This window comes from Perkinsus marinus, assembly GCF_000006405.1.
Source record: "Perkinsus marinus ATCC 50983 genomic scaffold scf_1104296956056, whole genome shotgun sequence".
In the NCBI taxonomy this organism is placed as follows: Eukaryota; Perkinsozoa; order Perkinsida; family Perkinsidae; genus Perkinsus; species Perkinsus marinus.
Genome location: NW_003207586.1, coordinates 49,407 through 75,172, shown reverse-complemented (window position 1 = coordinate 75,172; position 25,766 = coordinate 49,407). Strand labels below are relative to the sequence as shown.

The 25,766-nt window shown below is 42.7% G+C and overlaps 6 protein-coding genes across 6 annotated transcripts in view; 2 read left to right on the top strand and 4 right to left on the bottom strand.

Annotated features, from left to right (window-relative positions):
- Pmar_PMAR027196 (Calcium-dependent protein kinase, putative) overlaps positions 1–3,174 on the bottom strand; it is a gene marked incomplete at both ends in the record, with an annotated part of 4,097 nt that extends 923 nt beyond the window's left edge. Inside the window, 9 exons of the mRNA XM_002775289.1 lie at positions 96–223; positions 320–392; positions 1,104–1,205; positions 1,299–1,409; positions 1,474–1,605; positions 1,653–1,739; positions 1,806–1,870; positions 2,003–2,183; positions 3,137–3,174. Of these exons, the coding sequence (XP_002775335.1) occupies positions 96–223; positions 320–392; positions 1,104–1,205; positions 1,299–1,409; positions 1,474–1,605; positions 1,653–1,739; positions 1,806–1,870; positions 2,003–2,183; positions 3,137–3,174 (917 nt within the window). The remainder of the gene's footprint in view (positions 1–95; positions 224–319; positions 393–1,103; positions 1,206–1,298; positions 1,410–1,473; positions 1,606–1,652; positions 1,740–1,805; positions 1,871–2,002; positions 2,184–3,136) is intronic.
- Positions 3,175–4,709: 1,535 nt separating this feature from the next.
- Pmar_PMAR027195 (5 transmembrane domain protein, putative) lies at positions 4,710–7,656 on the top strand. The gene is made up of 5 exons (XM_002775288.1): positions 4,710–4,888; positions 6,231–6,400; positions 6,445–6,577; positions 6,734–6,852; positions 7,461–7,656. Exons 1-5 carry the CDS (start codon positions 4,735–4,737, stop codon positions 7,641–7,643), a joined length of 759 nt encoding a protein of 252 aa, XP_002775334.1. The 5' UTR covers positions 4,710–4,734; the 3' UTR covers positions 7,644–7,656.
- A 2,159-nt stretch (positions 7,657–9,815) lies between these two features.
- Positions 9,816–10,277, bottom strand: Pmar_PMAR027194 (hypothetical protein; the record flags this gene model as incomplete). The annotated part of the gene is made up of 3 exons (XM_002775287.1): positions 9,816–9,975; positions 10,040–10,112; positions 10,163–10,277. The coding sequence occupies 3 exons, from the start codon at positions 10,275–10,277 to the stop codon at positions 9,816–9,818; spliced, it is 348 nt and encodes a 115-aa protein (XP_002775333.1).
- Positions 10,278–10,678: 401 nt separating this feature from the next.
- Positions 10,679–10,930, bottom strand: Pmar_PMAR027193 (hypothetical protein; the record flags this gene model as incomplete). The annotated part of the gene is made up of 2 exons (XM_002775286.1): positions 10,679–10,789; positions 10,841–10,930. The coding sequence occupies 2 exons, from the start codon at positions 10,928–10,930 to the stop codon at positions 10,679–10,681; spliced, it is 201 nt and encodes a 66-aa protein (XP_002775332.1).
- A 2,294-nt stretch (positions 10,931–13,224) lies between these two features.
- Pmar_PMAR027192 (hypothetical protein) lies at positions 13,225–14,858 on the bottom strand (the record flags this gene model as incomplete). The annotated part of the gene is made up of 4 exons (XM_002775285.1): positions 13,225–13,272; positions 13,345–13,460; positions 13,913–14,047; positions 14,708–14,858. The coding sequence occupies 4 exons, from the start codon at positions 14,856–14,858 to the stop codon at positions 13,225–13,227; spliced, it is 450 nt and encodes a 149-aa protein (XP_002775331.1).
- A 7,297-nt stretch (positions 14,859–22,155) lies between these two features.
- Positions 22,156–24,684, top strand: Pmar_PMAR027191 (serine/threonine protein kinase, putative; the record flags this gene model as incomplete). Its single annotated transcript, XM_002775284.1, has 5 exons — positions 22,156–22,282; positions 22,509–22,675; positions 22,849–22,994; positions 23,038–23,157; positions 23,724–24,684. The coding sequence occupies 5 exons, from the start codon at positions 22,156–22,158 to the stop codon at positions 24,682–24,684; spliced, it is 1,521 nt and encodes a 506-aa protein (XP_002775330.1).
- Positions 24,685–25,766: the final 1,082 nt, after the last annotated feature.

The window sequence follows — 25,766 nt, the reverse complement described above, 5'->3', positions numbered from 1 at the left end:
AACATAGCTGACCAGCGCATAAGGTGATGTTACTAGCAACACTTTCGAGTAACGATGTGGAAAAGAAAGATCTCGCGAAAATGATGGTGACTTACCAAGAGTTCTCCAGAGCTTGACGGGCCGAGGGCCTCACTCGAGAATTTTTCGTCAACAACTTCTTCACGAATCTATAGGTTGCGCGTGTAAGATACAAAACAGGTCCAGACGAGGCACTTTTCAGTTGCTCTCGAGGGTTCCCACTGGTGTCCTCTCGGAATGTACGAGGGTTCTTGCTGAGTAGTCACCATGAGCAGGAGCATTATCATCACCCCTATGCTACATAAAGGATGCTTCGTAGAACGTTTTGGACAACTCTGCCGTCGAACGGGTATTGACCGTAGACTAGAATGTACCTCGATTCAGCCGAAGCCAATGCGCTCGTGTTTTCTATATTCTCTAGTATTGCAGTAGACACTACATTAAAGGCTCACTCGAGTGATATGATAAACACTAGCGGAAAACATATTCCGCGACTGCTGCATATCACCGCGAATATCGGGTTTTTCACCGAGTATTACGCCACTTCACTTAAAACGGGTGGAACTCCATTGTAAGAGCTAGGGTTATAGTTAAGATGATTCGAAGTATCATCTGCATCGCGGATTTCCTCATCAGCTTGCTTTCCTCAGATGACGTCAGTTTCTCCTTCGTTAATTATAGGAGTTTATATGCGAATTCGGGTAGAAGTGTACAGAAACCAACAAGGATTTCCCCAGAACTTCCATATCGTCACCAACACATGTAGTTAACCATGTGCATATTTCTCATCAGTTTCGATGGGCATTTCAACCAAGTTGATTTTAGATTGTCTCGGTATTGTATTGTACCGCTGTATCCGTTCCATTAGACACGCATTCTCCCATAAGGAAATCACTGGGGACCCAAAAAGTGCAGAAATTTTCTCTCCGAAAATCAAGTCCATGGCGCATATTCAGAGAGTTCCTATACAAAATCTAGGGCTGATATGAGTAGTGTCTAGGAAGTTGGCTCGTTGTCTGTAAGAGTAAGAGTAGCAAGTGCGTTTGCTGCAAAGGCCATCCTTGTGAAGTAGCAGTGCATCTTACAAGAGGATACCGACCGCCCAAACGTCCACCGATCCACTGTTGTAGCCTTCCTTGAGCATCTCAGGTGCAACCCATCTACAGGAAGTGATGGTAGTGGTGACACTAGTAGTGATAGGGTGTCACCTCACAGTACCACATGCCTTCTTTAAAGGCTTGTCGTCGCCTCGTACTGAGAGGCTTATTAACATTGATTACAGTTGGGCGCTCTTACGCTCGATCGCTAAGCCGAAGTCGATCATGACGAGCTCCCCATTATCGATGTCGGTGGTCTCGAAAAGGAAGTTGTCACCTTTGATATCTCGATGACTGAGAGATAGGAACCGACCTATTCCGTATCTTGCACGCGCAACCTAAAGATTCCTCATCTTACACTACGCCTTGACTGTGTATGTATGCGCATGCTTCCAACGCGGATCTGATGAGCTCAGCAATGCGGTATTCCGGCAACCGTGCATGGATGAGAGGTTCTGGTGAGCTATGGAGCTGTTCCTTGGAGGCGAATCTAAGGTTGAGGGATGGAAGATACAGAATAGGTCCGCTTTTGCCCACTTCGCGTTGAGGCCAGCTAAAACTGGTGGTCCGTACATTTGCATGACTTGATAGTAGAAGTATTCATCTTGGAAGAATTCCCGTGGTCTGACGATAACGTCAACGCTATCTTTGTTCCTCATGGCACAAGGATACGTCGACTTTTCAACTCACTTGCATACATTCGGGTGGTTGAGCTTCCGCAGCACACTAACTTCATTAGCAACTACGGCTCGTACCTTGCTATACCTGGTACCCCCAATCCCGCACAGGTTCTATCCCACCATGTTGTATGATCTATCAGGCCTTTGCACAGGCAGGATCTTCACTGCATAGAGCTCTCCGGTTTCCATACAGTGACACTCCCTCACCTTCGTAGTAGTTCCAGTGAGCGTGGCAGCAACGAACTGCCGACTAACCTGTCCATAGGCCCCCTCGCCTATTTTGTTTCCAAGTATGTAATAATCACGTATATCAGCGGCTTCATTGTCGCAGAGAATATCCTGAGGTTGCTCGAGTTGGATACGGATGAGGTCCGCATCGTGAACACATCTGCGCCTACCCTTGTTTTATCATGACTCTGGAGGAGATGTCTAGAGCATGTCGAGCCCATTGATAAAACGCATCACTTCTGCACATTGGTTTCATCGTGTGGATCGGGAGCTATAACAACTCAACAGGTAAGCGCTGAAATGAGTCCCCGATAGAATCGTCGTCGGAAAACGTAAGGGAATTCTTGGCGAGCGAGAGCTCGGATGCTGCTGGCTGGTCAGAAACTCCGGAAGATGCCTGTGGCCTATTATGGTGTGGTAACCATGTGGCATCTTATCCGAGAAAGAGATACGGTTGAAATTATTATTGGTGACGACCTTGCTTTCACGAGGTATGTCTGTGCTGCTGCGCACATGGTTACTCGAGCTTTTGATGATATCGATTATGCTGGTAGGAACCCTGTTGATACCCTTCAAACTATGATGGTGATGTATATACTGACATCACCAGTGCAGTATTATCAACTATATCTACGTTAACTATTTCTCACTATATTAACTCTATCACTCATCTTCTAATCTTCTATTCTGATTTAGAATCACGCCGTCCGTATTATCGAATTCTTCGTATTTTTAGAATATCTAAATGATCGAGCCTCACCCGAAAGTAAGCTTGAAGACTAATAATTTCAATTGAGAGAGTTCATCAACTCTCTCCCCCATCCAGCCGTCCTAAGAGCCTTGTCGCAGTCCTATGGTTAAAAACTGAGTTGGCGCTCAGATGCTCAGCCCGCAGACAGCCAAACAGTAGAGCGAGGGACGCGATGTTGATAAAATTGTCGATGTATCACTCGTAGAACTCGATACAGAGTGGATTGAGGTAGTGCAGCAGTATACTAGGCGTCAATGTGGGGCGTAGGTTCTCTATGTGCTTACGTAGGAATATTGGAGATTGACAATAGAAGTAAACAAGTATTCAATAGGGAAACTAACGAGGGTTCATCCTCTTATTACTCGATCTCAATATCATATGATCGATCAAGAGCACGCATACGTCCCAACGATTGGGGGAGCACGCATAAACACCAACACCGCACGCATACGATCCGCTGCGATGCCTCATAATCCTCAATATGTTACGTACACATCTATACTAAGTTGATCAAAATAGCAAGATCAAGCCGCACTACTTTTATCGCCGCGTGACACCAAACAGTGAATCTTAGATCACTATTTGGTGTCGCTTGGTGTCCTTGACTAGGACATCAAGTTTAGTGACAGCGTCTGGACATGCATTTTTTCTCTTTGGGAATCCTTATGAAATTTCATAAGGATTCCTTCACCGAGTTGTTCAATAACCATTTGTTTTAGTAGAGTTCCCGAACACTTATTGGGCTTACTTGTTCTCCTTACGGACCTTGAGCTCTCGAGGCTAGTACAGACCCTTGTGGAATCCTCAGTATTTCTCGACACCATCTTCTTGCCGACTCAAAGGACGACGAACCTATACCAATCAAAGCGCAATAATCTTGGGTATTATCGAAGTACTGTATGGATATCCCTACAGTTACACGAAAAATCGGGCGGGCTCTACTGAGTACTAATGAGCACACACTGGACGAAGACCGCGAGGATGTAGGGAGACGAAGCCTTAGAGCAGGAACACGCGATAGTTTAATCATAATCGGAGTTCATTGAACGCGTTTTCGAGTGGAAACAGAATTATACACGTTTGATATGGTAGACTATACGAGTCACAAGCGAAACGTTGACCATCAACCTTTACCAGTCGAACAAATAAACAGAGCTCTCAAAGAGACGGGCTGAACAATGGTACGTAGTATTACCTGTACTACAGTGTGAAGGTTAAAGAGTTCACCATCAGCCACGATCCCGCTGGAAGACTCTCCCGCTCTCTTGAGAGCTCCTGGGTTTGACTATAGCTTTATCGAACACCCGGAATGTTCGGAAAGTACAATTATCATGAAGCATGATACACCGAGTCATGCGAGTACAACAAATCATCATGACATGAACATTCGGAATGTATTGCTCGTTATTAAGGACCGTTTCACTTGGAGGAATCGGGCGGGCGCTAGTATTAATGAGCACGCAAGCTGCCATATACTTGTTGGACTTGAGCATATCTTGAAAAATGCAATAGTCAACAACAAAGTGTATGCCGATGAACCTTTCTGTCCATAGAGAGCCGCTGGTGTTTTCGCATCGAGAAAGTTATTCTTATTCGTTTGAAGAACACAGTGTAGACTACACTGTATAGCAGTGTGGGGGAAAATATGCACAAATGGTCAACTACATGTGTTGGTGACAATATGAAAATTGTGAGGAATTTCGCGTTGATTTCTGTACACTTCTACCCTAATTCGTATATAAACTCCTATAATTAGTGAGGAAACTCCTGAGCTCAGCAGGTGAGGAAAGCGATTACATATATTCCTACTTCAACACTGTTGTATAGTATGAGTGTAAGCGTGGATCCTCCTTTTCTCGTGGTGTGTTCTGGCCATGTACTCTTCTATTTTGAGACTTCGTTAACAACTCGGAATTTCTCAGGAAAACCAGTTTTCCCCTCCATAGATTCTACCACAGTAATGGCATCGTCAGATGTGGAGTTGGGAGTTCTTCCAGCATCACGACAAGCAGTCATCAACTACGCTCCGCTTGAAGTCGTTGATTTAGAGGCAGCTCCGGAGGGGAGGCCTATGGGCCTAGAGGATACAGTGTTGAGGGGGAAGGAGCATCCTGGTAATTCTGATGGAAAAATGGGAAAATCGTAGCGGTGGAGAATTATAGTAAGAATAGTATATAAGGATTAGTGAGAATTATGGTATGCCAGAGGTAGGAGTGCACCCGTAAAGAGCAGTGTTGTAATATATGTTCGCTTTCCGTAGTTGACCCTAGGAGTTTCCTCACTAACTATAGGAGTTCATATACAAACTAGGGTAGAAATGTACAGGAACCCGCAAGAATTGCGGAAATTTTCCTCAGAATTTCCATATTGTCACCAACATATGTGGTCCACCATACTTTCCCACACTCTCTACTAGAGAGATCATAGCTAGCTGCTATATATCGATATAGAGAATTATATGGTGCTAGAAAAATAATAAGAAAAGTGGAGTTTCACCACCCGTTTTACGTGAAGTGGCGTCGTAAAACTCGGTGAAAAACGCGATATTCGCGGCCTGCAGTAGTCGTAAAACATGTTTTTCACTAGTGTTTTTCATATCACTAGGGTGGTGAAACTCCAATATATGTTGAATAGAATATAAGAATTAGTAAGATCTATATTATGCTAGAAATATCAGTACTAGGTTCTACCGTAGTTTCGCATGAGGAGATAATAATAAATCTTCGCGGTGCGGCAGTCCGTGACTGTGAAAAACTTCCTAATTTTACGTATATGCATTTTTGCTGAGACTTTTGGTATTGCAACACCGTTGAATTGAAGATATATAGTGTATCTCGGTCGTGGTTTTCGCTTCTTGTTTTTATCGATAAAAATCGTTTTATTGGTATTTTCATTGACACATTTTTGGCGAGACGATGGTTTTTCCAACTTTTTCCATTCGATGGCCTCAGAATAGCCTGCACTTCAGCGTTGGAAAAGAAAAAAAAATAAAATTTTCTCATTTTTTCTATCGGGTTTCGAGAATCAACTCATAGCTGTGTTCACTGTAGTTGTTATTATATTTCCTCAACTTTTTTGAGAAAATTTTATTTTTACTTTTTGGGATTATTATGAACCTCTGTAGACCAGATTTGTATCTTCATCGCTCGACCTCAAGATTCTTGAGAAATTTCTTAGTGTTGGAGGAATGTATATGTTCGCTTTCCTCAGCAGCTGAGCTCAGGAGTTTCCTATACAGTGTTGGAGTAGGAATATATGTAATCGCTCTCCTCAGCTGCTGAGCTCAGGAGTTTCCTCGATAATTATAGTACGAATTTGGGTAGAATTGTACGGGAAGCAACAATAGTCTCCCAAAATTTCATCACATTTTTTATAATACCATCAACACATGTAGTTGACCATGTGCATCATTTCTTCTCATGCTGAAATATCTCTTTAAGATTCTTTATGTTTCAGATAACCTCAATTACCGTTCAGTATTCGCGCTGGGCCAAGTGACCATTCGAATTCCCGCTCCTCCTCTGCTGACTTTGGCTGAGCTTATCGGCTTCATACCGTGGATCGTACCAGCGACTTTGACAATATTGATGTTGACAACACGGAGAGCTGTATATATCTACGCCTGTGTACATACCACATTTCCGCTACATCGTTATTGGTATACCCTTAGGTCGTGTTATTGATAACATCATTCGTCAATGAGGGGCTCTTCAAGCGGCTATTCGGGCAGGCTCGGCCGCCTCAGAGTGCCTGTGAAGGCCCAGGCATGCCTAGCGGTCATTGCATTACCTCAGGAGTGTTATGTAAGACGTTTATGCAACTTTACCAGCTGCAATTTTTTCGTCAAATCAATTTCGAGGCGTTTCTCTGAAGTAGGAAGGTGGCGAGCTTTTCTACCAAAAAATCGATGAAATTTCCAACATTTTCAGAAAGTGAGTTATAGACTTTTCTTATTTTAGGTACATGGTTTTTCTTAGAGTCTACCGCCCTGTTCCTTAGCAGTGGAGGAGCGAGCACATCTGGAAACGTCCAGGAGATGCTCATCCGGATACTTATAATACTCGTCGTTTTTGGTCCTGTAAGTAGAAGGAGTGGTTCATCAATGCTGATTGACGATTCTGAGTTTTTGTGGTTTACGACTCCTTGCTTTGTTGGTAGTGTATAGAATTCGTTCGGAATGTGTTCGGCAGTCTAACCGTTCACAATTAGACCCGTTAGTTCGCTGAATATGACGATCTGTTGTTTGTATTGACTAGGTATATCAAGTACTGTGATGAATTATCAGTTGAGAAAAGTATATGTATCTTTCGCAACTCGATAACTCATTAACCGCGGTGTTAGCCGTGGAAAAAAATGTAATTTTTTAAATGCTCTATCTCAATAATAAGCGTCTGTTTGACCCAGTGAATAGGTTGATAACTTCGTACAAACGCAGGGCTTCTAGGTTTCCATAACTAACAGTAAGAGCGCCTAAATTTGAAAGTCGACCAAAAAGCCTCTATTCCCACATTCTTCCTGAGATGTGACGTGTCTCGGAACGCACTGTAGTTGATGAGTTGCACGCATGCACATGTGCGTTACTGCGAAGCTATAGTCTCCATCGTAGACTACTACAGCACGAAAGAAATACTTTTTTACAATATTAACAGCGCGTAAGGAGTATGATTATTAACGCTACGTTGTCAGGTTCCTTGGGCAAGATGGTATACGTGGGACCACACCGTCGAGCAGGTCCTGGTCGGCTCACTATGTGGACTCTTCCTTGGTTGTTTAGCATTCGCCTTTCGTATTGAATATATTCCCAATATGGAGTTTGTATGGACGCCAACGACAGTTGTTACCACCGCTACTCCTATTATCACAGTATAATCAACAACTTTCCATACCGTAACTTGTTGGGTTCTCAGAAAGTATCAACTCCCTATGACCAACTCAAACGCTTTTGTGATAATAAAAGATAACACTCGTTATGACGAAGTGCCGATTGGTAACACCAGCGCTTCCACAGAGACACAACTATACCCTTTCTCGTGTTATATGCTGTAATCAGGCTAATGGCTCAAGGGCACAATTTGTGCCGCACAAATAACTTCAAGAGTGCAAGGATAACCATTCTCAGTTACTTACATTATATAGATGAGGAGAAATGCTAAGATCACAATGGTGCACACAGAGTGATTCAGCTACAGAGACATGATGCTCGACTACTGCCTGATTACAGCATATAACACCCGCCAAAAAAGTTTCAGCCGAGAAAACAATTATGCCCGTCTACTATGCAGGTTACACGCCGTGTTGGAATAGGCATTCGCTTTCCTCAACTGAGCTTGGTAGTTTACATACGAAATCGAGAAGTATTCAGAAACCAACGAAAAATTCCTAAAATTTTCATATCACCAACACGTAGTTGAATATGTCCACATTTTCCCGTGTGAAAGGTCCCCCGCATGAGGGGTATCAATCACACAGTTTGTAAATCATACGTGTGGATTCAAACTCCACCGCCAAGTCGGCGGCGCCGACAACACGGCTTAGTTATATTAGCCCATTGGCTCACAAGGGATCATTTAGTCTATTGAATTGGCTCGTATATCCACATCATTTTGTATCCTACATAAAGATATCTTTCATGCCCCAATGGTCTTTCACAAATAAGGGTTCATTATGAACTAGCCAACACAACTTCACCATCTGTCCAGACACACAGAGACAGCTAACGACTAGCACTCGCTAGGCTTTGCTGATTGGATCTCCACCAACCTCAGACAAGGTCCCGAGGCATACAAAGGATATAAATTCATCGCCGGTAGATCGACACGCACCTCCTGACCGAACGACCTGAAAATAAACCTACTCTGGGAGCTCATGCGATTACTACATGGGAAAAATTATGAATAAAACATACGAAAAAATTGTATGCAAATACAAATATTATCAAATAAATCAAATTATCAAATACATAAATCATTAAATATAATATAATAATATAAAATCTCTTCAAATTATCAAATCAATCAAATCGAATACAAATTGTATACAAATTATGCAAAGGATCGCTTGAAAACTACTTCGCGTTATGAATATCCAACATTCTAGAAAGTATATGGTCACTAACATGTATTCTTATTTAGAATACACAAATCAGATTTAATCAACATAATCGTCGAGAGAAAAAACACCAAACTCATGTACGGACAAAAAACTCAAAAGCAAAATATCACGAAAATGGACGGTAGATGAAACGCTCTAATTGCAGATAATTAGCTGTAGAGTAGCTAGCCGCATGAAAGAATCATAAGGCATTCCATTGGCAGTTCGCAATGAATTGAACATTTAATATTCTCCTATACCCACCGACCAACCTTTCAAGGCATTCACTAAGGGGCGTCTGAACCATAGCTGCGTATTGTGCCATGAACGAACCGAAATGATCGAGATAACCTTCCACATGGGCGCGTGTTAGTTGACGCCACACGGCTTGTATCGCCTGAATGACAACAGTGTTGGAGGAATATATGGTCACTGTCCTGAGCTGAACTCAAGAGTTACTGTGCTATTTATTTATAGCACATACGAATAGTATTGACGTTCTGCCTTTTGAGCCCAGCAGCCTCTGGGGGTCTTTAGTGTGTATGGTCATGCGAGTCCCACAGTATCCTTCTGAGGGCCACACCTCTTAAGATTCTCCATAACTGGATTTTTCCCCCACAGGCTGGTAAATGCGTCAAAAAACATAAGAGCAATACTATGATTTCCTTACTGATCACAAAACTTGCATACGAATTCGGATGAAAATGTGCAGAAATTGATGAGAATTGCCCGAAATTTCCCCAAAATTTTCATATTGTCACCAACCATACACATATTTTGCTACTCAGTATGGAAAATTTTTTTGCACACACTGGCGCAGTTTTCACACGGTATCAAAGACAACTTTTCTCATCGAAAAACCACTCACAAGAATCTTTCATGTGAGGTTAACAATAAGGGTAAAGGTTCACACAGCAGGTAAATCCATGAACATTCAATATTCGAGCATGCTTAGGGAATCACGTAAGGATTTACATTTCTCGTGCGTCGCTCCGCCGGCAATCCGCCCGTTTCCTTCGACGCCTCAATAACCTCATCGATGCTTCTCTTCAACTCCTTCAGTGCTTTCATCAAGACCTCTATATAGCCCTTCTCTCGGAAATCAGTATACCTAAACAGCGTTGAGGAAATGCAAGATTGCAAGATGCCTCTAGAATCCACACTCAATTCGACACGTCCCAGGCGGGAGCAACAAGTCAATCCACTCGTCCGAAAGAAGGCGGTCAATGCACCTTGCCAAATCACCAACTGACAAAAATAAAGATATTTTACAGCGGAGCGAAGCACACTTTCCTCACCCTCTTCCCATGAGTTCAACGGGAAATCAGCCGACCGAATCGCCTTGACGCAAAAGTCACCAACGGCCCGATCGAGCGCCGACCCCGTGAGAGCTCGTACAGCTACACTCTGCATAGGAAAAAAAAGAATCACGCACAGCGAAGATTTTCCAATCTGTGTCGCAGTTCCTCAGAACTTCTTCAATAGTTATAAGAATTATGGTAAATGTGTACAGAAGACAACAAGAAATTTCCTCAAAAAATTCATATTGTCACCAACACATGTAGTTGACCATGTGCATTTTTCCCACACTGGGAGTGTACAGAAATCAATAACACTTTTCCAAAATTTCCTCCAAAAATTCATATTGTCATCACCAACACATGTAGTTGAGCATGTGTTTATTCTCCCACACACTGATGATCAAATATAGCAAATAGTTTATATTATAATACTACATGGATTATTAATAGCTATATATACGATATATCTATCTAACTAATAAATATTATATACATCATGATATCAGAGATAGACTAATTCACCTGCGCCCATGCAAAACAGTCGCTCTTCGTCTTCGACCCCGGCCAGATACCATCCCCCTCCTTAGCAGTCTTCTTATTGCCAGCCGAACTCGGATTATGGAACTAATACCACTGCGTTGAGGAAATGCAAGATTGCAAGATGACTGTTATCACCTCATAGGCTCGCTCACACTCTCCCACAGCAAACTCGACCAACGAGGCCAGTCGCATGACAGTCGAAGAGAATACCAAAACACGATACATTCCTGATACCATCTTTCCGCCACTTCTCGATTTGAACACGGCGTCTTCGGACGAACTAGCTTGATGTAGGATCCGTGACCAGTCCTGATTGAGGCAAATCTTGCTCATCTTGCTCTCCCTTACATTTCCTCAACGCCGCTTACATTGCGAGTTTGATATTCATCTAATTGCAAAGACCGCACCTCCTTAATGGCGTAGCCGCCATAAACTCTAAACGATTGTTTACAGTTGTGCATGTACTGTAGGAGGAAGTCACTCTGAGAAATGAAAGAAATGTGGTATCACTTGGTCATAGACGTTGACGATGGCAGAGATATTGACCTCAAACCTGGAGTCCGAAAGCCAATGTCTGAGTTCCGCAAGAGGATGAGTTAGCGAAATGAAGCTACCCGATAATTAGTCACAACGGAGTCAAATGCCTCGTTTCACAGTATCAGGGGTAACAAGAGGATACGAAAAAATATTATTCTGCTGTGGATCTCGGCAGTACAATTAAAAACACGTTTCTAGCAGTTCGTCATCTAGGAGGCTCAAGTAGCATTTGGGGGGGGGGGGGAGTGCTACCCGTCTGCGACAAACGACTGAATCGATCGCATATGGGACATCTACATGGCCCCAACCGCCGCGCGAGCATTCTAAGCACGCAAGGAAGCTGTTGCGCGTCACCGAGCCCGAACTGATACTTGTCCTAGGGTGAGATATATCGTGTGACAAACTGGGGTTCTCACTGGCGCTAGGTTTCGACAAATCATTATTTTGAGTATATTCCAAATTGGTTTGGAGCAATGAACATATGTAATGCCCATATATACATGATACTTCCCCGAACTAGGGGAGTTATCACACATCCGAGGAGCTGTCCTTGCTAGGCGGATGCCACCCCCGTAGAGGGGTCTATATACGTGCTTGTCTATGGAGATCTAGCCATTTATAATATAGTAAAGAGTAACGTAATATTGTATATAATATATAAATAATTCTTCTTAAGCGGCACCATTCAACCGGGCGTAGTTGCCAGTATTAGAGTATAGCCGCAGATTAGAACCCTGGGGATTCACCAGTCGTGAATGACACTATCTATTGCGATTTGCCGCGATTCTTGCGCGATGAGAAAGTAGGCCCCCAGACCCTCCCTTCATATAAAAAAATAATTAGTAAATGGCTATATATAAATCTATCTTGTATGTGTAGTTAATATTGGTATACCTTTTAATATTAATATACTGTTACGTCTTTGCTGGAGTGCTCCACCTCCCTACAGCAGTCCCTGGAGTCTACAGTTCTATCACTGCAGCACTCATTTTCATCAACACATCTGCTATTTCCCGCTGGCCTCGAGGGTCTTCTCACTAGGGATCATGGTACGATCCCCAGCTGGGGCACTTCTCCGCCAAGAAACCATACCGTGTTTCCCTCTCGGGCTGGAGGAGCAATTAAGCGGTTTTGGAACATATGTTCGCTTACCTCAGCAAAGTTCAGGAGTTTCCTCACTTACTATACAAGTAAACATACGAATTCGGGTAGAAGTGTACAGAAACCAATGAGATTTTCCCAAAAATTTCGTCAGAATTTTCACATTGTCACCAACACATGTAAGAATCGTGCTACCTTTCCTCGAACGAATCACTAAATTTTCGATTTCTCTTCCAACAAGGCAGCTACTGCTCCTGCACACTCCCCTGTTGGCTCTGTACATATCCCCCCTCATGGAAATCCGAGAAGTATCACGGAATCTATGTTGCCAGGATGATGTTCCTCCCCGTATATATGCGTATCGCTTCGGTGAAGTGAAATAAGTGTGGTAAGCTGCCGATCCATTGGTCATACCGCAGCGATGGATCAGTAGTTTAGATATAATTCCCGGCGATCATGGGCATCCGAATAGGTAACGCCAGCGTGATAAGATTTCCACACGTGTTGGTGACAATATCGAAACTTTGTTAGTTTCTGTACAGTTTTCGCGTATATTCTCCCAATTGGCATACAGTATAAACTCCCGTGATTGGTGATGAAACTGATGAAGCGAGCATATTTCACAAAACTGGGTAACGGTTTCACGGAAGATATGTTGGCCCTGGTCATGTTACTCACAGAGTAGATAGACTGTATTATAACAATACAGTGCGTGCCAATTCGAGCTTATGCAAATGCGAAGAATTTGCGTTTACTATTTCGGAATTAATGATAGTGAACAACTTGTCGCTATCATAGTCTCGAAATGTTACTTTTATCACATCACATGTTCATAGCAATGTTCACATTGTTCACGCGATATAGTCCCAGAACGACTTTTATTAATCTCGTAGGATAACACACATTTTCCACATTTGCATACCGAATGTCTACCATGTGAATTACACAAAAATCTGCACGCATGCACAAACTTCCTGTCCCCCTCCCACCCTCTCCCCTACCCTGTGGAATTCTATGTCCAATTCAGCACAGCTTCTCGCCAATCGATTCATACACCGTTTCAACTGCTCGATGCGCAATTGCATTTTAATATTGATGTCCTCGGGTAGAATCGAACCTGCGACCTCCGACATTCGAAAACTGTTGGAGGAATATATATCTGCTCTCCTCGGCTGAGTTGAAGCCTTTCCTCCGAAATTACAAAAATATACACAAATTACACATATTACAAAAATTACAAAAATTCTGAAATGTAAAAATTCAAAAATGAGAAATGTACAGAAATCAATACGAATTTTTTCTAAAATTTTCCCTTAGTATTGTTTATTATACCCAATAACTTGTTTGCATAATTCAACGAAATCGTTCCAATTCCACTGCGCGAATGGACGGAGAGATGGTATGCGGTAGTGTTAAAATATATGTTCGCTTTCCTCAGCTGAGCACACTTATCATCGTGGCTTACTCCACGATTTCGGGAAGAAGTGTATAGAACCTTTCAGAATTTCCGCAAAAGACGCCTGCACATGTAGTTGACCATGCGCACATCCCCCCCCCCCCCCTTCTCACCCAGTTCTCCCTCATACCGTTTACAGTCTACTAGCAAAAGCCGCTCGCTGCCGGATCGCATCGATGTAGGTATGGCGCCAGTCGGGGATACCACACCGATGTGGCAGAGAGGATGGAATGAGGCATGCAGCTGACCTAATTTGAATCTTTCATGCTCAACCTCAAGATTCCCCACCAATATGCTAGTCGATTCCAACACGAAATGCATAGATTTCAAGACGCTTTTCTCACGGGTTGAGTATAATGGAGTTTCACCCTAGTGATATAAAAACACTAGTGAAAAACACAATTCACCCTAAGAACAATTGCGTTATCAGTACACGTCTTAAATTCACATGGAGTATTACACCACTTCACATGCGGAATACTAACCCTACCGCTGACAGTGCGGGGGAAAATATTATGCACATGCTCAACGACGTGTGTTGGTGACAATATGAAAATTGTGATGAAATTGTCAGCAAATTCTGCTGATTTTTTCATTCATACGAATGCGATCAGCTAACAAGACTTCACCTAAACTTCCTTAAAATTCCCATATTATCACCGACATACGTAGTTGACCATATACACATTTTACCACATCGTATGATAACAATTCAAAATACGTCTACACCCTGCCCTACACAGTGTTGGAATGTATACCCGTTTTCCTCAGCTCGAAAATTTCCTCACTAATTAGGAAAGTTTACATACAAATTAGTACAGGAACCAAAATTTCCTCGCAGAATTTTCATACTGTCACCAACACAAGAAGGCGATCATCCTCATATTTCGCGCCACCCCCTAACCTACGTATTTCGTCCCGAATCGGTGACACCAGTGAACTGTAATACGCCAAGTCAGGCAAGATCGGCGCTGGCGGTCGACACCCAGCTACTATGTCAAGCATAGTGAGGTTAGCAGTGGAACCACTCGGATCGCTAGCTGATGATATCCACGACATGGAAAAGTATCTGCGGAAAAATACGAAAAATTATAAGAAAATTTACGGAAATTCTTGGGGGTTTTCGAATATTTTTATCATAGGAAATGTGATGAGCTCAGCTGAGGAAAGCAAACATATATTCCGACACTTGTAAATTCCAAACCAGCGGTAAATTTTCAGTATGGGAAAATTATCATATCTTGCTTGTCTTTTAATATAAAAATTCTGATGAAATTTTTGAAAATTTTTCTTGGTGTTCGTATGAAATATAATCAGATCAAAAAACTGTGAAAAAACAAACATATATTCCAACACTGACATCATATTATCCACGAAGGGCTGCAGTTTTCGTTGGCCATTTTCATCAACAACCAACGAGATGTATTCCTGCAAGTCGTATAAAGCCACCACCAAATCGCATAGTGAACATAGCACTTCCGTTACCACGCTTCGTAATGGTCGTAGCGTTGAAGTCAATCTGAGGGAGAAGCTCGAAAAGTGGACTTAGGCATTTCCCATTCGGATGGTTAAAAACAACATTTCCTTCCGTGACGAGGGTTAATGAGATTGAAAACGTTCAAATCGGTGCGGGAAAATAAGATCGATTACATGTGTTGGTGACAATATGGAAATTTTAGGAATTTCTTGATTTTTTTTCTGTTGAGTTCTACTACAATCAAACGAAGCTAGCATATATCTCAACACCGTTTTTGCCAGTATGAGAATATATGTTTGGTTTCCTCGACTGAGCTCGTAGGTTTCCTCACTATTTTATGAAAAATCACACGATTTTGGGTATAAGTATTAAAAAATCAACGATAATTTCGCAAAATTTCCTCAAAATTTCCATATTGCTAGCAACACATGTAGTTGACCATGTGTATATATTCTCGCACTGATTCTTGCCGTTATATAAACCATCGAGATAACATACAATAACCAGTACGGCTACAGAGTCCCAGGCGAACTATGGTTGAGCAATAGGGCGAATCCGATACCATTTTTCCTCAATTCCTACAATTATACCGTACCTCTCTGAGATCGCGATGTCCAACCATAAGGGCATCTCCATAAGGCTCACCGATAAGGGCGGCAGCTCACCACTACCCTCCTCCCTCTTGCTAGATCCCTCGCAAAGGATATTAAAAAAGCATCCGAGGTTGGAAGCGACAAGATAGAGATATTGTTGGAAGATGCAGAGTAGTGGAGTCAGCCATCTAGACAGGTACCTCCGAAGTAGAGCCATCGGGGTCTCCGGAAATATGAATTGTATCTTCCACTTTCGCAGAAAGAGATCGATTAGCTGGGCGCGCGCTACTAACAACGCACTTTCATGGCTGTGCCAGATTCCTTTATCCTTATTAATTCTTTCCCTTCTGCCACAATTTTCCCTCTGCCGCCACAAAAAAATGCTCGCTCGCCACAATTTCTCGCCTACGCCTTAGAAACGAACTACGAGAGAAACAGACTATCAGGGACCTATTCGAGCTGGTACGAGTGACTCAGAGCTCCGACTAGTTTGCAGGTTGGCTCCACGTGCACCAGATCGAGAATCGCCCTACACTTTACTAATCATCGACGATTGACCCCAATCGATTGGCATAATTCGACGATTATGAGTCCGAAATCGAAGAGAAACAGAATGCGCGCAATGAATTATGGGCGCGCGCGCAAGTTTCCGCCTAGGCAGGCTCCTATAGGGAGAAGTCGGTGTAGGGATAGTAACCTCCTAATAATGGAACTCAATACACGACAAGTGAGCAGAGATAGCCTTGTACGAGAGCCGACGTACAATAGAGTAGAACGTATCGGAATACGTTATGTTACAACTATGATTACGAACTACGTATACGCTCCTAATAGCTCTAGCTTGGCAGCACCTTAGCACGTAGGGACAATTGTGTTCGGACCGAAAATTGGGGGACAAGGAAACAACGTGGCACAATGGTCTAGCCACTGGCATACATTGGAGCATAAATTGGCATCCGATGCTCCCGGATATAGAGACCTGAAAGCTCCGGGAGCTCCAGCTCGTGGCTGCGTGAGAGTAAACAGTCTCGAATGATTTTCTACAGACCATTTTTATCTGCCAGGTATCCTCGCTCGAGAGCGCTACAGGTCTGCCCCTCTTACAGGAAACGCCAACGCAAGCTTGCAGAAGAGTTTCGAGGAGAGAATAGTCAGCCGCCTCACCTGCCTCGGTATGATACTGCGTCGCCGTGAGAGGCTAAATTATCGCTTGATGCATCTACGTGGCAAGAAGCAGAGTGAAGAATGAAGATTTTCCATCAGAGCTGTCTTTATGCATGTTAGTTCGAACATGTAGCTCACTGTGTTTGAGTGTTCAATGACTTCACTCGCTTTTCCGGCGTCGTGGATTCGATACTACCAGCCTTTTTTGACCTCTGATGCCAGGTCGTCCGGTCAGGAGTGAGGAATCTAAGGATAAATCAAGTGACGCCTTTGCGATTCATGATTATTGGGACCGTTTCGTCAGGAGTTCGCGGGCATTCAATCTGCGTGGTGCTGGACTGTACCAAGCTCGCTCGTAGGGGATCTTCCGATGGCACAGCCAGGTGAAATGGCTTCGGATGGGAAGAACCTGCTGATTACTATTCCACGCAAGCCTCTCTGTGATCAGGTACTGCATCGCACACGGCTGGCGGCTTTGCGAGGTTGGAAAGTCTCCTGAATAAGCTCTTGGGACCCCAGTTCAGAGAAATGTGCACATCTAGAAACGTAGACATCCAGTTCTTCCCACTGATGATCGACGTGGTGAAGGAATGGTCATCAATGAAGATCAAGATTCTTGATGTATGGTACTATAACGAAGATACGAGGAGTACTGCTAGACTGTAGAATTCTCCTCAGTTGCCGACTAGAGTGCTCACGACCGCTGTGGAAGGCTACGACGATTTGGTAAAAGTTTTCGAGATACTGGCGCTCGGCCAACCTGCTGAGGCCCTGTTCGAGCTACTACGCCGATGGAGAAAAGGCATGTCCTGGACTTCATCGTGGGAAGCGTTCGACTTTCTAATGGAGCTCAAACGTAAATTACGTTACGTAATGTGTAAGTTATGCCGCGTACCTATGACTTACATTATAGTCGGTACGATAGCATCGATGAAGCTCTAGTGACTGAATGCACTAGAGTTGCTAGTGAGTAATGCGAGAGGGGTCCGTACAAAAATCAAGATTCAGCAAATTTAGATTGCAGCCGTCTACGATCTCTAGTCTGGGGGATATCGGTCTGCCAGGCAGACTCTGCCTCCGGCTAGTCCGAATGGAGCCGATCCTACTGTCTTTCGTGAAAATTTTGAACTAATTGAGTTAGCTCACCAGCTAAATTATTGCTGAACAATGAATAGAATTAGGCTTATTCAATTCATTGTTCAGCAATAATTGCTGGATATTTCCGGGAATGGTCTGGATCAGTTACTAATCAGCAGTATATCCGAGTGCTGTTCCACTCAAGCTGAACTACTCAACTAAGGACTGTGTCAACTTAGAAAAGGCAAGCTAGTTAAGCTGAAGTTGACGCTAGTCTCTTTTCGATAGCAGTTCCTAATCGTAATGCGATATTATGATTATTATCTAGACTAGAAGGCAGTCGAAGACGGGTGCTGTTTTTTCCGCGACTGTCAGAATATCAATCAATTAAAAAGGCGTTCTTGTTTTATGAGATATGCAACTGCGTTATTGTTGATCGGTTCCCAAGTGCGAGCGGATCACTTTATCTTGAACTCTTTCTTGGTGATGGTCTATGGTAACAGGATGGCCTCTCGCGGAGTGGTGTTGGGTTACGAGTATGATAAGGCCTACAGACGACGTTTCTATGGCTGCCTTTCGGAAGCCAATGGAGCGTTGACCCCTCCTGATCTATTTCGCAGAGATAGATATCCTTCATTGCTTAGTTCCATCGTGGCAGCCGGTTTGTCTGTTGATACTGATGAGAAGAGTACTAAGTACTCAGTACTTCAAAAGTCGAGACCTCACAGGCGTCGAAATCAAGGTCCAAACGCAAACGTTGTCATAGTTGGAGAGAACTTGTTCTAAAACTTGTCAAGTATAATAGGGAGCAGTAATTTGTATATAAATACTGGGAAGCTCTAGTGGGCATGCGACATAGGACCAACAACGCTGCCGAGGCGCTGCACGGTGCCCTGAGGTGTCTCATGGGTCATCGCCGTTCGCATGTACGATCCTTAATTCATCAACTGAAGGAGCACGAGTCGATGCGCATCAAGCTCCGCTCGACTAGGTCCCGTGAACGCGACTACTGGCTTGACATCATAATGATAATGTTCACGGCCAGTGAACACAACCATTGCCATCAATGATGGCCCATCATGACAATCATGATCAGAGCCACTGGTATTCTGTTGAACACTGTGCGGTTCGGCGCAGTGCACGGAGACCTGTTGACTCTTATGGTTGATTTGTCTTTTATATTATGGTATTTAATGTAATTTTGCTACGGTATTTCACAAACCTGAAAACCCGAATTGTCATTTTGTTAACAGGGACTCTCCTGAGTGCCTCGAGAGGAGCTCAAGAGGTTACCTGACTACAGCTCAGGTATGAGTTGTGGTACCTCGAGGAGGTAGCGCTCGAATGATTTCTCGCTTTGAATCAGCGTCTTGGATTAGGATGTAATTCAGATATGGTCTATTGAGGGGTATATTGACGAGGAGCCTAATCGACAGAGAGACAAAATGTACCCAGTATTTGAAATACTGTATTTCGCGTTACCATAGCTGTGCTCACTGTATCTTGTATATCAGTATATCGCTCGCCCATCGAGTAGTAACGTGTTAAACGGTAATACCACATGAAGATGCATAAGTAGTACCCATTGGGTACTAAAGTACTATATCTTTTTTAGACCACCAAGTTGTTGGTGCCACCAACAGTTGGTGACCAACTTGTTGTCACTAACTAGAAAATAAGGTTCCTGGAAATAGCTTCAACCACGTATAGAACACGCAGATTCCTGTTGTACTCGCCAACAGGAGGTCAGACTCAACCTAAAAGGAGGTAAAGGAGATCTTTATGACAACGTGAAGTCTACATTGTAAACCACCTTTGACTCAAAGGCTTTGAGGAGTCTTCCCAACGTATTCAGCAACGCGACAACATAGCGAATAAAAATAAACCGAAACGTCATGCGAGAACGCGCCCCCGTATCATCATCGAGTATCATTTTGCGAAATCTTCGCCGTGCGCAACCACGGCTTCCTGACTAGAAGATACGCTCCCATCACCAGGCTGACGCTTCCTGCAGCCAGATAGGCAACCGAACGCCGATTGGATCTCCACGTGCCAGCGGCGAAGTCCCTATAGGCTAATATCAGCAGAGGAGCGGACCTAAGATGCGGCAAGTTGTTGGCGATGACGATGATCGTGACGCATACCCGATAACACTCATGGTTGCAGAGTAAGTCCAGTAGTTGTGGTCTACTGCTGCCAACACTCCAGCTCCTCCAAATATTCCGGCTGCGCATGCAGGAAGGTAGGCAAAGGGACAAGGCATGTTGAAGGGCTATGCTTACAGATTACAGAGTTGTCCTATCTCCCGCCGGTGCGATGCCGTGATAATCTAATGTCATCTCACGGGAGCCAATCACTACATGGTCTAGTGATCGAGAGTTAGTGATTTGCCCATTGAGATAACACTACACTGGATATGATTGCTGGTGAGTGCCTTACAAGGTCTGAGTGTACTTAATCGATCTAAGACTATCTTCATCGTAAGTTTAGGTAATGGATTCCTTCACCTGATAGAGACGCATTGTGCTCTACGAAGCGATAATGAGGTAGAAGCATCTTCCATGCGGGTCCGAAAGTCGATAATCTAGACTCTAGATCAAGACCTGCTCGCTTCATACATTGTACAGTGCTCCAAATTTATTTGGAATATAGTCTAAAAATTTAATTTCGCGTCAACCACTGAGAGTTGGAACATGATTTATTGATACACTATTCGTTACAACGATATGATGTATATCATAGGCTCATGCATTGTCAATGCATGAGCGTATGATATACTGGTGTGAACCGACGTGAATCGGGATAGTACGCGAGGGAGATGAATACAAACCATAGAATAAATAACATGAACACCAAGAGAGTGTTAAAAATCGAGAATCCATCTTCACAACATTGCATACATGTCATTAAGTAGAGGCGTTGCTCCCCAGACGGTACACTACGATGGCCCTGTGACTCAGGGAACCTTTCTTAAATAAGGGGCGTAAGATCCTTAGAGGAGCTGAGAGCTAAAAGACAAGGAGCGTTAGGATTCCTCGGAGGTGTTCTTACTCAGACCCCAAGGATCTACGAAAACTCCTTGAGTAGGAAGCTAAGGAGCTGAACCTTATAACACTTGGGAGCCGCTACTTTATTGAAATCGAATTATCACAGAACATGATACACCCAGTCATGCCAAACAACAAATAACTTAATCTGTCTTACTGAGCGAGGCGCCGGTTCTTGATATCCCTCAGGGATGAGCCTTAGTAGAGGAGCCATCATGGCTCGCCCGAATATCTATGCGTTTCATAAATCATGGGCGAGCGAGATAACACATCTACCCTGCAACAAGTACTCTGCCACGTATCTTCCGATGAATGGTTTACAGTTCCCCTTACCCTTCATTGTATATGTCTTGCTCTTGAACTGTGTTTCGATTTGACCATTGTCAACTGTGGTAACCATGCAAGGAACTAAGTCATCTTGCGTTCTTAGTAAATCTTGCATTTCCTCAATTTTTGATCTGTTGTCTCGTGCGATCCTTCGCTGCGTGCTACTGCTTCAATACTTCTTTCTTGTTCAGGATTGGCGTCTCTCTAATGTCTTTGGAGATGATGCGATGATTGGGTTGTAGAGAATCTTGAGGTTGACGTGGTAAGATGCAAAATAGGTCAAGTTGTAGCCCCAAAAGAGTTTCTTATCTCAAGTATCTGCAGATACTTCAAATGTGATTGTCCTGATGCCGTTGAAAGTACGTGAGCTCATCCCTTTATCGATTTATCCATTTTCTTTCACTTTCACTCGTTCTCTTATTCAACTAGGTTGAGTCTGGATTTCCCAGGAGGCTATGAATACGACCAATGGCTATAGTTGTGGTAAGACTCTTATAGTTGTATTGAAATAGTAACTATCACGACAATTATAGTTGTAATAATTGTAGTAGAATTAATAAGATTCATCTTCGGTGAGTTAGTTCGTTTCTGATTTCACTCTCTGTTAAGGAAAGTGGCAATGCCGTCCCCCTCGACACACCGTCGTGGAAGCTCCCGTCCCCGCCGTTGCGATGATCGCTTCGTGGACTCAGCAGGGCATGACTACTACTACGGCAAACGCTATAGAGAGCCAAGCGAGCACTACTATTCGTCCTCTTCCCGTAAGATTAGGAGGCATCACTCTCCTCACAGAGGGAGGTATTATGATGATGATAGACATATAAGTCAACGAAGACGTACACGACACGATGATGGTCGTAGCGATCGACGGGGAAGACAACCTGAGAGCTCAAGAAGGGAAGAAAAGAGGAATAAGGGTGAGTGGGTAAATATGCACGCATACTCAACTACTTGTGTTGGTGACAATATGAATTTAGTGAGGAAAGCAAACTGATTGATATCTCATCAAATGTGAGTTTTTCAGATAAGGAAGATGATAAATCGTCGCATTTGTCGACCCGTTCTACTGAGAAGGAAGATAAGAAGTGTACCTTACCCGACGGTCTGGCCGCTTTGAAGGCTAAGATGGCTCAAGACAAGGCGAAGGCGTTGGCTGAGGTTACTGTGTTGAGGGAAGTTGTACATCGAAAAGTAAGCAAGTTGGTCGTATAATTAATATATTAGGTTATATTGGAGTTTCATCATGGCGTGATGTGAAGAATATATTTCACGACTACTGCATATCACCGCGAATATCGCCTTTTGCATCGAGTTTTACGACGCCACTTCACGTGAAAGTGTTGATGAAAGTGTTGATATTTTAGGTTACGGAAACTGCACATAGGATGGTCAGTGACACGGGTGAGGAGGCGACGGAAGCTCACATAAAGGTGATGTTGGAGAAAGCGCGAGAATTGCAGGAAAATAGAGAGAAGACTCCTGTTGAAGGGGAGAGGGATGATAACGAGGGGTAAGGGGAGGAGTTGAGATTGACTGAAAATGATATTTTTTAGGTATTTTGTACCGTCACATTTGGAGACTTTGGACGGGAGATATGTGGTTTTGAATTCGGGAAGTTCTCAGATTAGCAAAGGAGTTTTTTCGAATGTGTTGAAGTGCAAAGACAATAAAACGTAAGTTGGGAATAGTATTCAATTTGAGAAAACTGGTGAAAAATTTTCAAGAAAATTTGAGATTTGTAGGTATCGCATAAGTGGCAATTTTGACTTTTCTATTGAGAGGTTTTGAAATTTTGGTAAAAAAATGTAAAAATAAAATCATATATCAGTTTTTTTGGACGATTGAGTTTCGTAGTTTCTTTGGGGAGAAATGCATATAATAAACTACGTATGTTGGTGACAAAATGAAAATTCTGAAATATTAAAGTCATGTACACTTCTACCCGAATTTGTATATAAACTTCAAGACAATTAATGAGAAAACTTTTGAGCTCAGCTGAGGAAAGCGAACATATAGTCCTCCAACACTCATGTGGTTTAATGCGATGACCTTGTGAAGAAAAGGAGAACGTTGAATAATACTCATTAATAAATAATGTCGTTGAATCTATGAATCAGCATTCGCGGTTTGTTGCGCGAAAATGTGTTTTATATTTTATTTAGTCATTTTATAGATTTTTTTAATATGAATTTTCATATTGATCCGTAGATGAGGATTTATTGTTGTTGTTGTTTGGTAGGTTGGAAGATGTCGCAATTAAGATTATTAGGAAAAATGATGTGATGACAAAAGCCGCGGAAAAAGAGGTGAAATTACTCCGACGATTAAACGATGAAGCTGATAATATGTGTGCGAAAGATCTCAAGGGGAAGGACCGAAGTCATATTATCAGACTGATGAGGACGTTTGGGTACCATGGTCACATGTGTTTGGTATTTGAAGCGATGTGGAGTAATTTGAGAGATGCTATGAAGAAATATGCAAGTCCTGGGGTGCGAGGATTGGCGCCGCGTGCGGTATGGTCTTATAGTAGACAATTGGTGTTGGGGTTAAAACACATGAAAATGTGCGGAATTATTCACGCAGATATTAAACCGGATAATGTGTTAATTTCGAAAAATCACGCGCAGTTGAAAATATGTGATTTGGGAAGCGCGTGTGAAATTCAGGAAGGAGAGGAAATTGTGGAATATTTGGTATCGAGATTTTACCGCGCTCCTGAAATTATGTTGGGGTATCGCAATTACTCTTATGCGATCGATATGTGGGCAATCGGGTGCACAATATTCGAGTTGTGGACGGGTAAGATACTTTTCCAGGGCAGAAATAATAATGATATGTTAAAGCAGATCCAGGACGTGAAAGGGAAGTTTTTACCCGGGGTAATACGTTCGAGTAAATTCGTAAAAAGTCGGGGGCATTTTAACGAGGAGGGCGATTTTATGTGGAAACAAAAAAATGGAGTTGTGAAAACGATTAAGGATTTCGAACCAAATCCTAGTTGTGATACTATTCGTGCGAAAGTTCTGCAGGGGACGCGAAAATTGGCTGCTGATGATAATAATAGGAAACATTTGGAAGAGAAAACGGAGGAGTTGATCGATTTGATTGAAAAAATGACGGCGTTGGAGCCGGCGAAAAGGATTACGCCTGAGGAAGCACTGGAGCATCCTTTCCTTGCATCGCAGGTTTTGGTGTGATACCACATTTTGTAGAATTTGTGAGTTATTATTATTTGTATATTTTGGCAGTTGAAGTGACAGGGAATTGTGTTGTATTAGTGGGAAGGAGAAAATTATGTTTTTGGTGGAAATTTCGATTGAGTTTAGCTCTGAATTGTCGCGGTTTTCAGGGAGGTGTGGTATGAACGAATATAATTTGTCGAATATAATATATATAATATAATAGAATATATTTTTTTCGAATATAATTTTAATTATTATTATCGAGTATAGTAACGATGGTGTTTTGGGTTCTATGCGAAGTGGTTGTTACTATAAGGGGAATTTGCTTTCCTAATGATGGTATTTGATAAAACTTGGAAGTATTAATCGTCGGTCTTCCTTCCCATTGGGACGGTTGTCCCCGTGTTAAAACGTTGTCGTTGAGAACCTGTATCAGTGTGGTTTTTAAAGTGATTTGGTGGATTTACGGTATGATGAATTGGAATGAAAATTTATAATAAAAAGTGTTGATTTCGATAACAAATGTATAATGGATAGGGAAATTTTTTAATGATGTAAATTTATGGTGGACGTGGATTTTACGTGAAGTGGCGTCGTAAAACTTGGTGAAAAAGGCGATATTCGCGGTGATATGCTCTCGAATATGTTTTTCATATCACGACAGGGTGAAACTCTGATACTATTATTGTTGTTATTATATCATTTTATAAATAATAATAATAACATCTATAATTTTGTTAATTCGTATTGTTCTTGAAAAACAAATACATACACATTTAGGCATTTTTCAGTGTTGCTGCTGATGCTCTCTAGCTACCACAGATCAGCATCAACCGCCTCTACGATGGAGCCGATGGAAGTTGATGATGTTATGGTACATCGTGGAGGGGGGGATCTGTTGAAAAATATGCAAGCACTGCATTTGGGTAGGTATTATGGGAATATGTTTCTATTCGTGGAAACTACTTTGAAATTTTAAGCGTTTGTTTAAATTCTCAGTTTATTTTTCGAGGGATGTGTGGTTATGTGTTGTTGATTTATTTTATTTTTTCACCAAGGTAGGCAGATAATAGCTAGTATGAAATACCGGAGTTTCA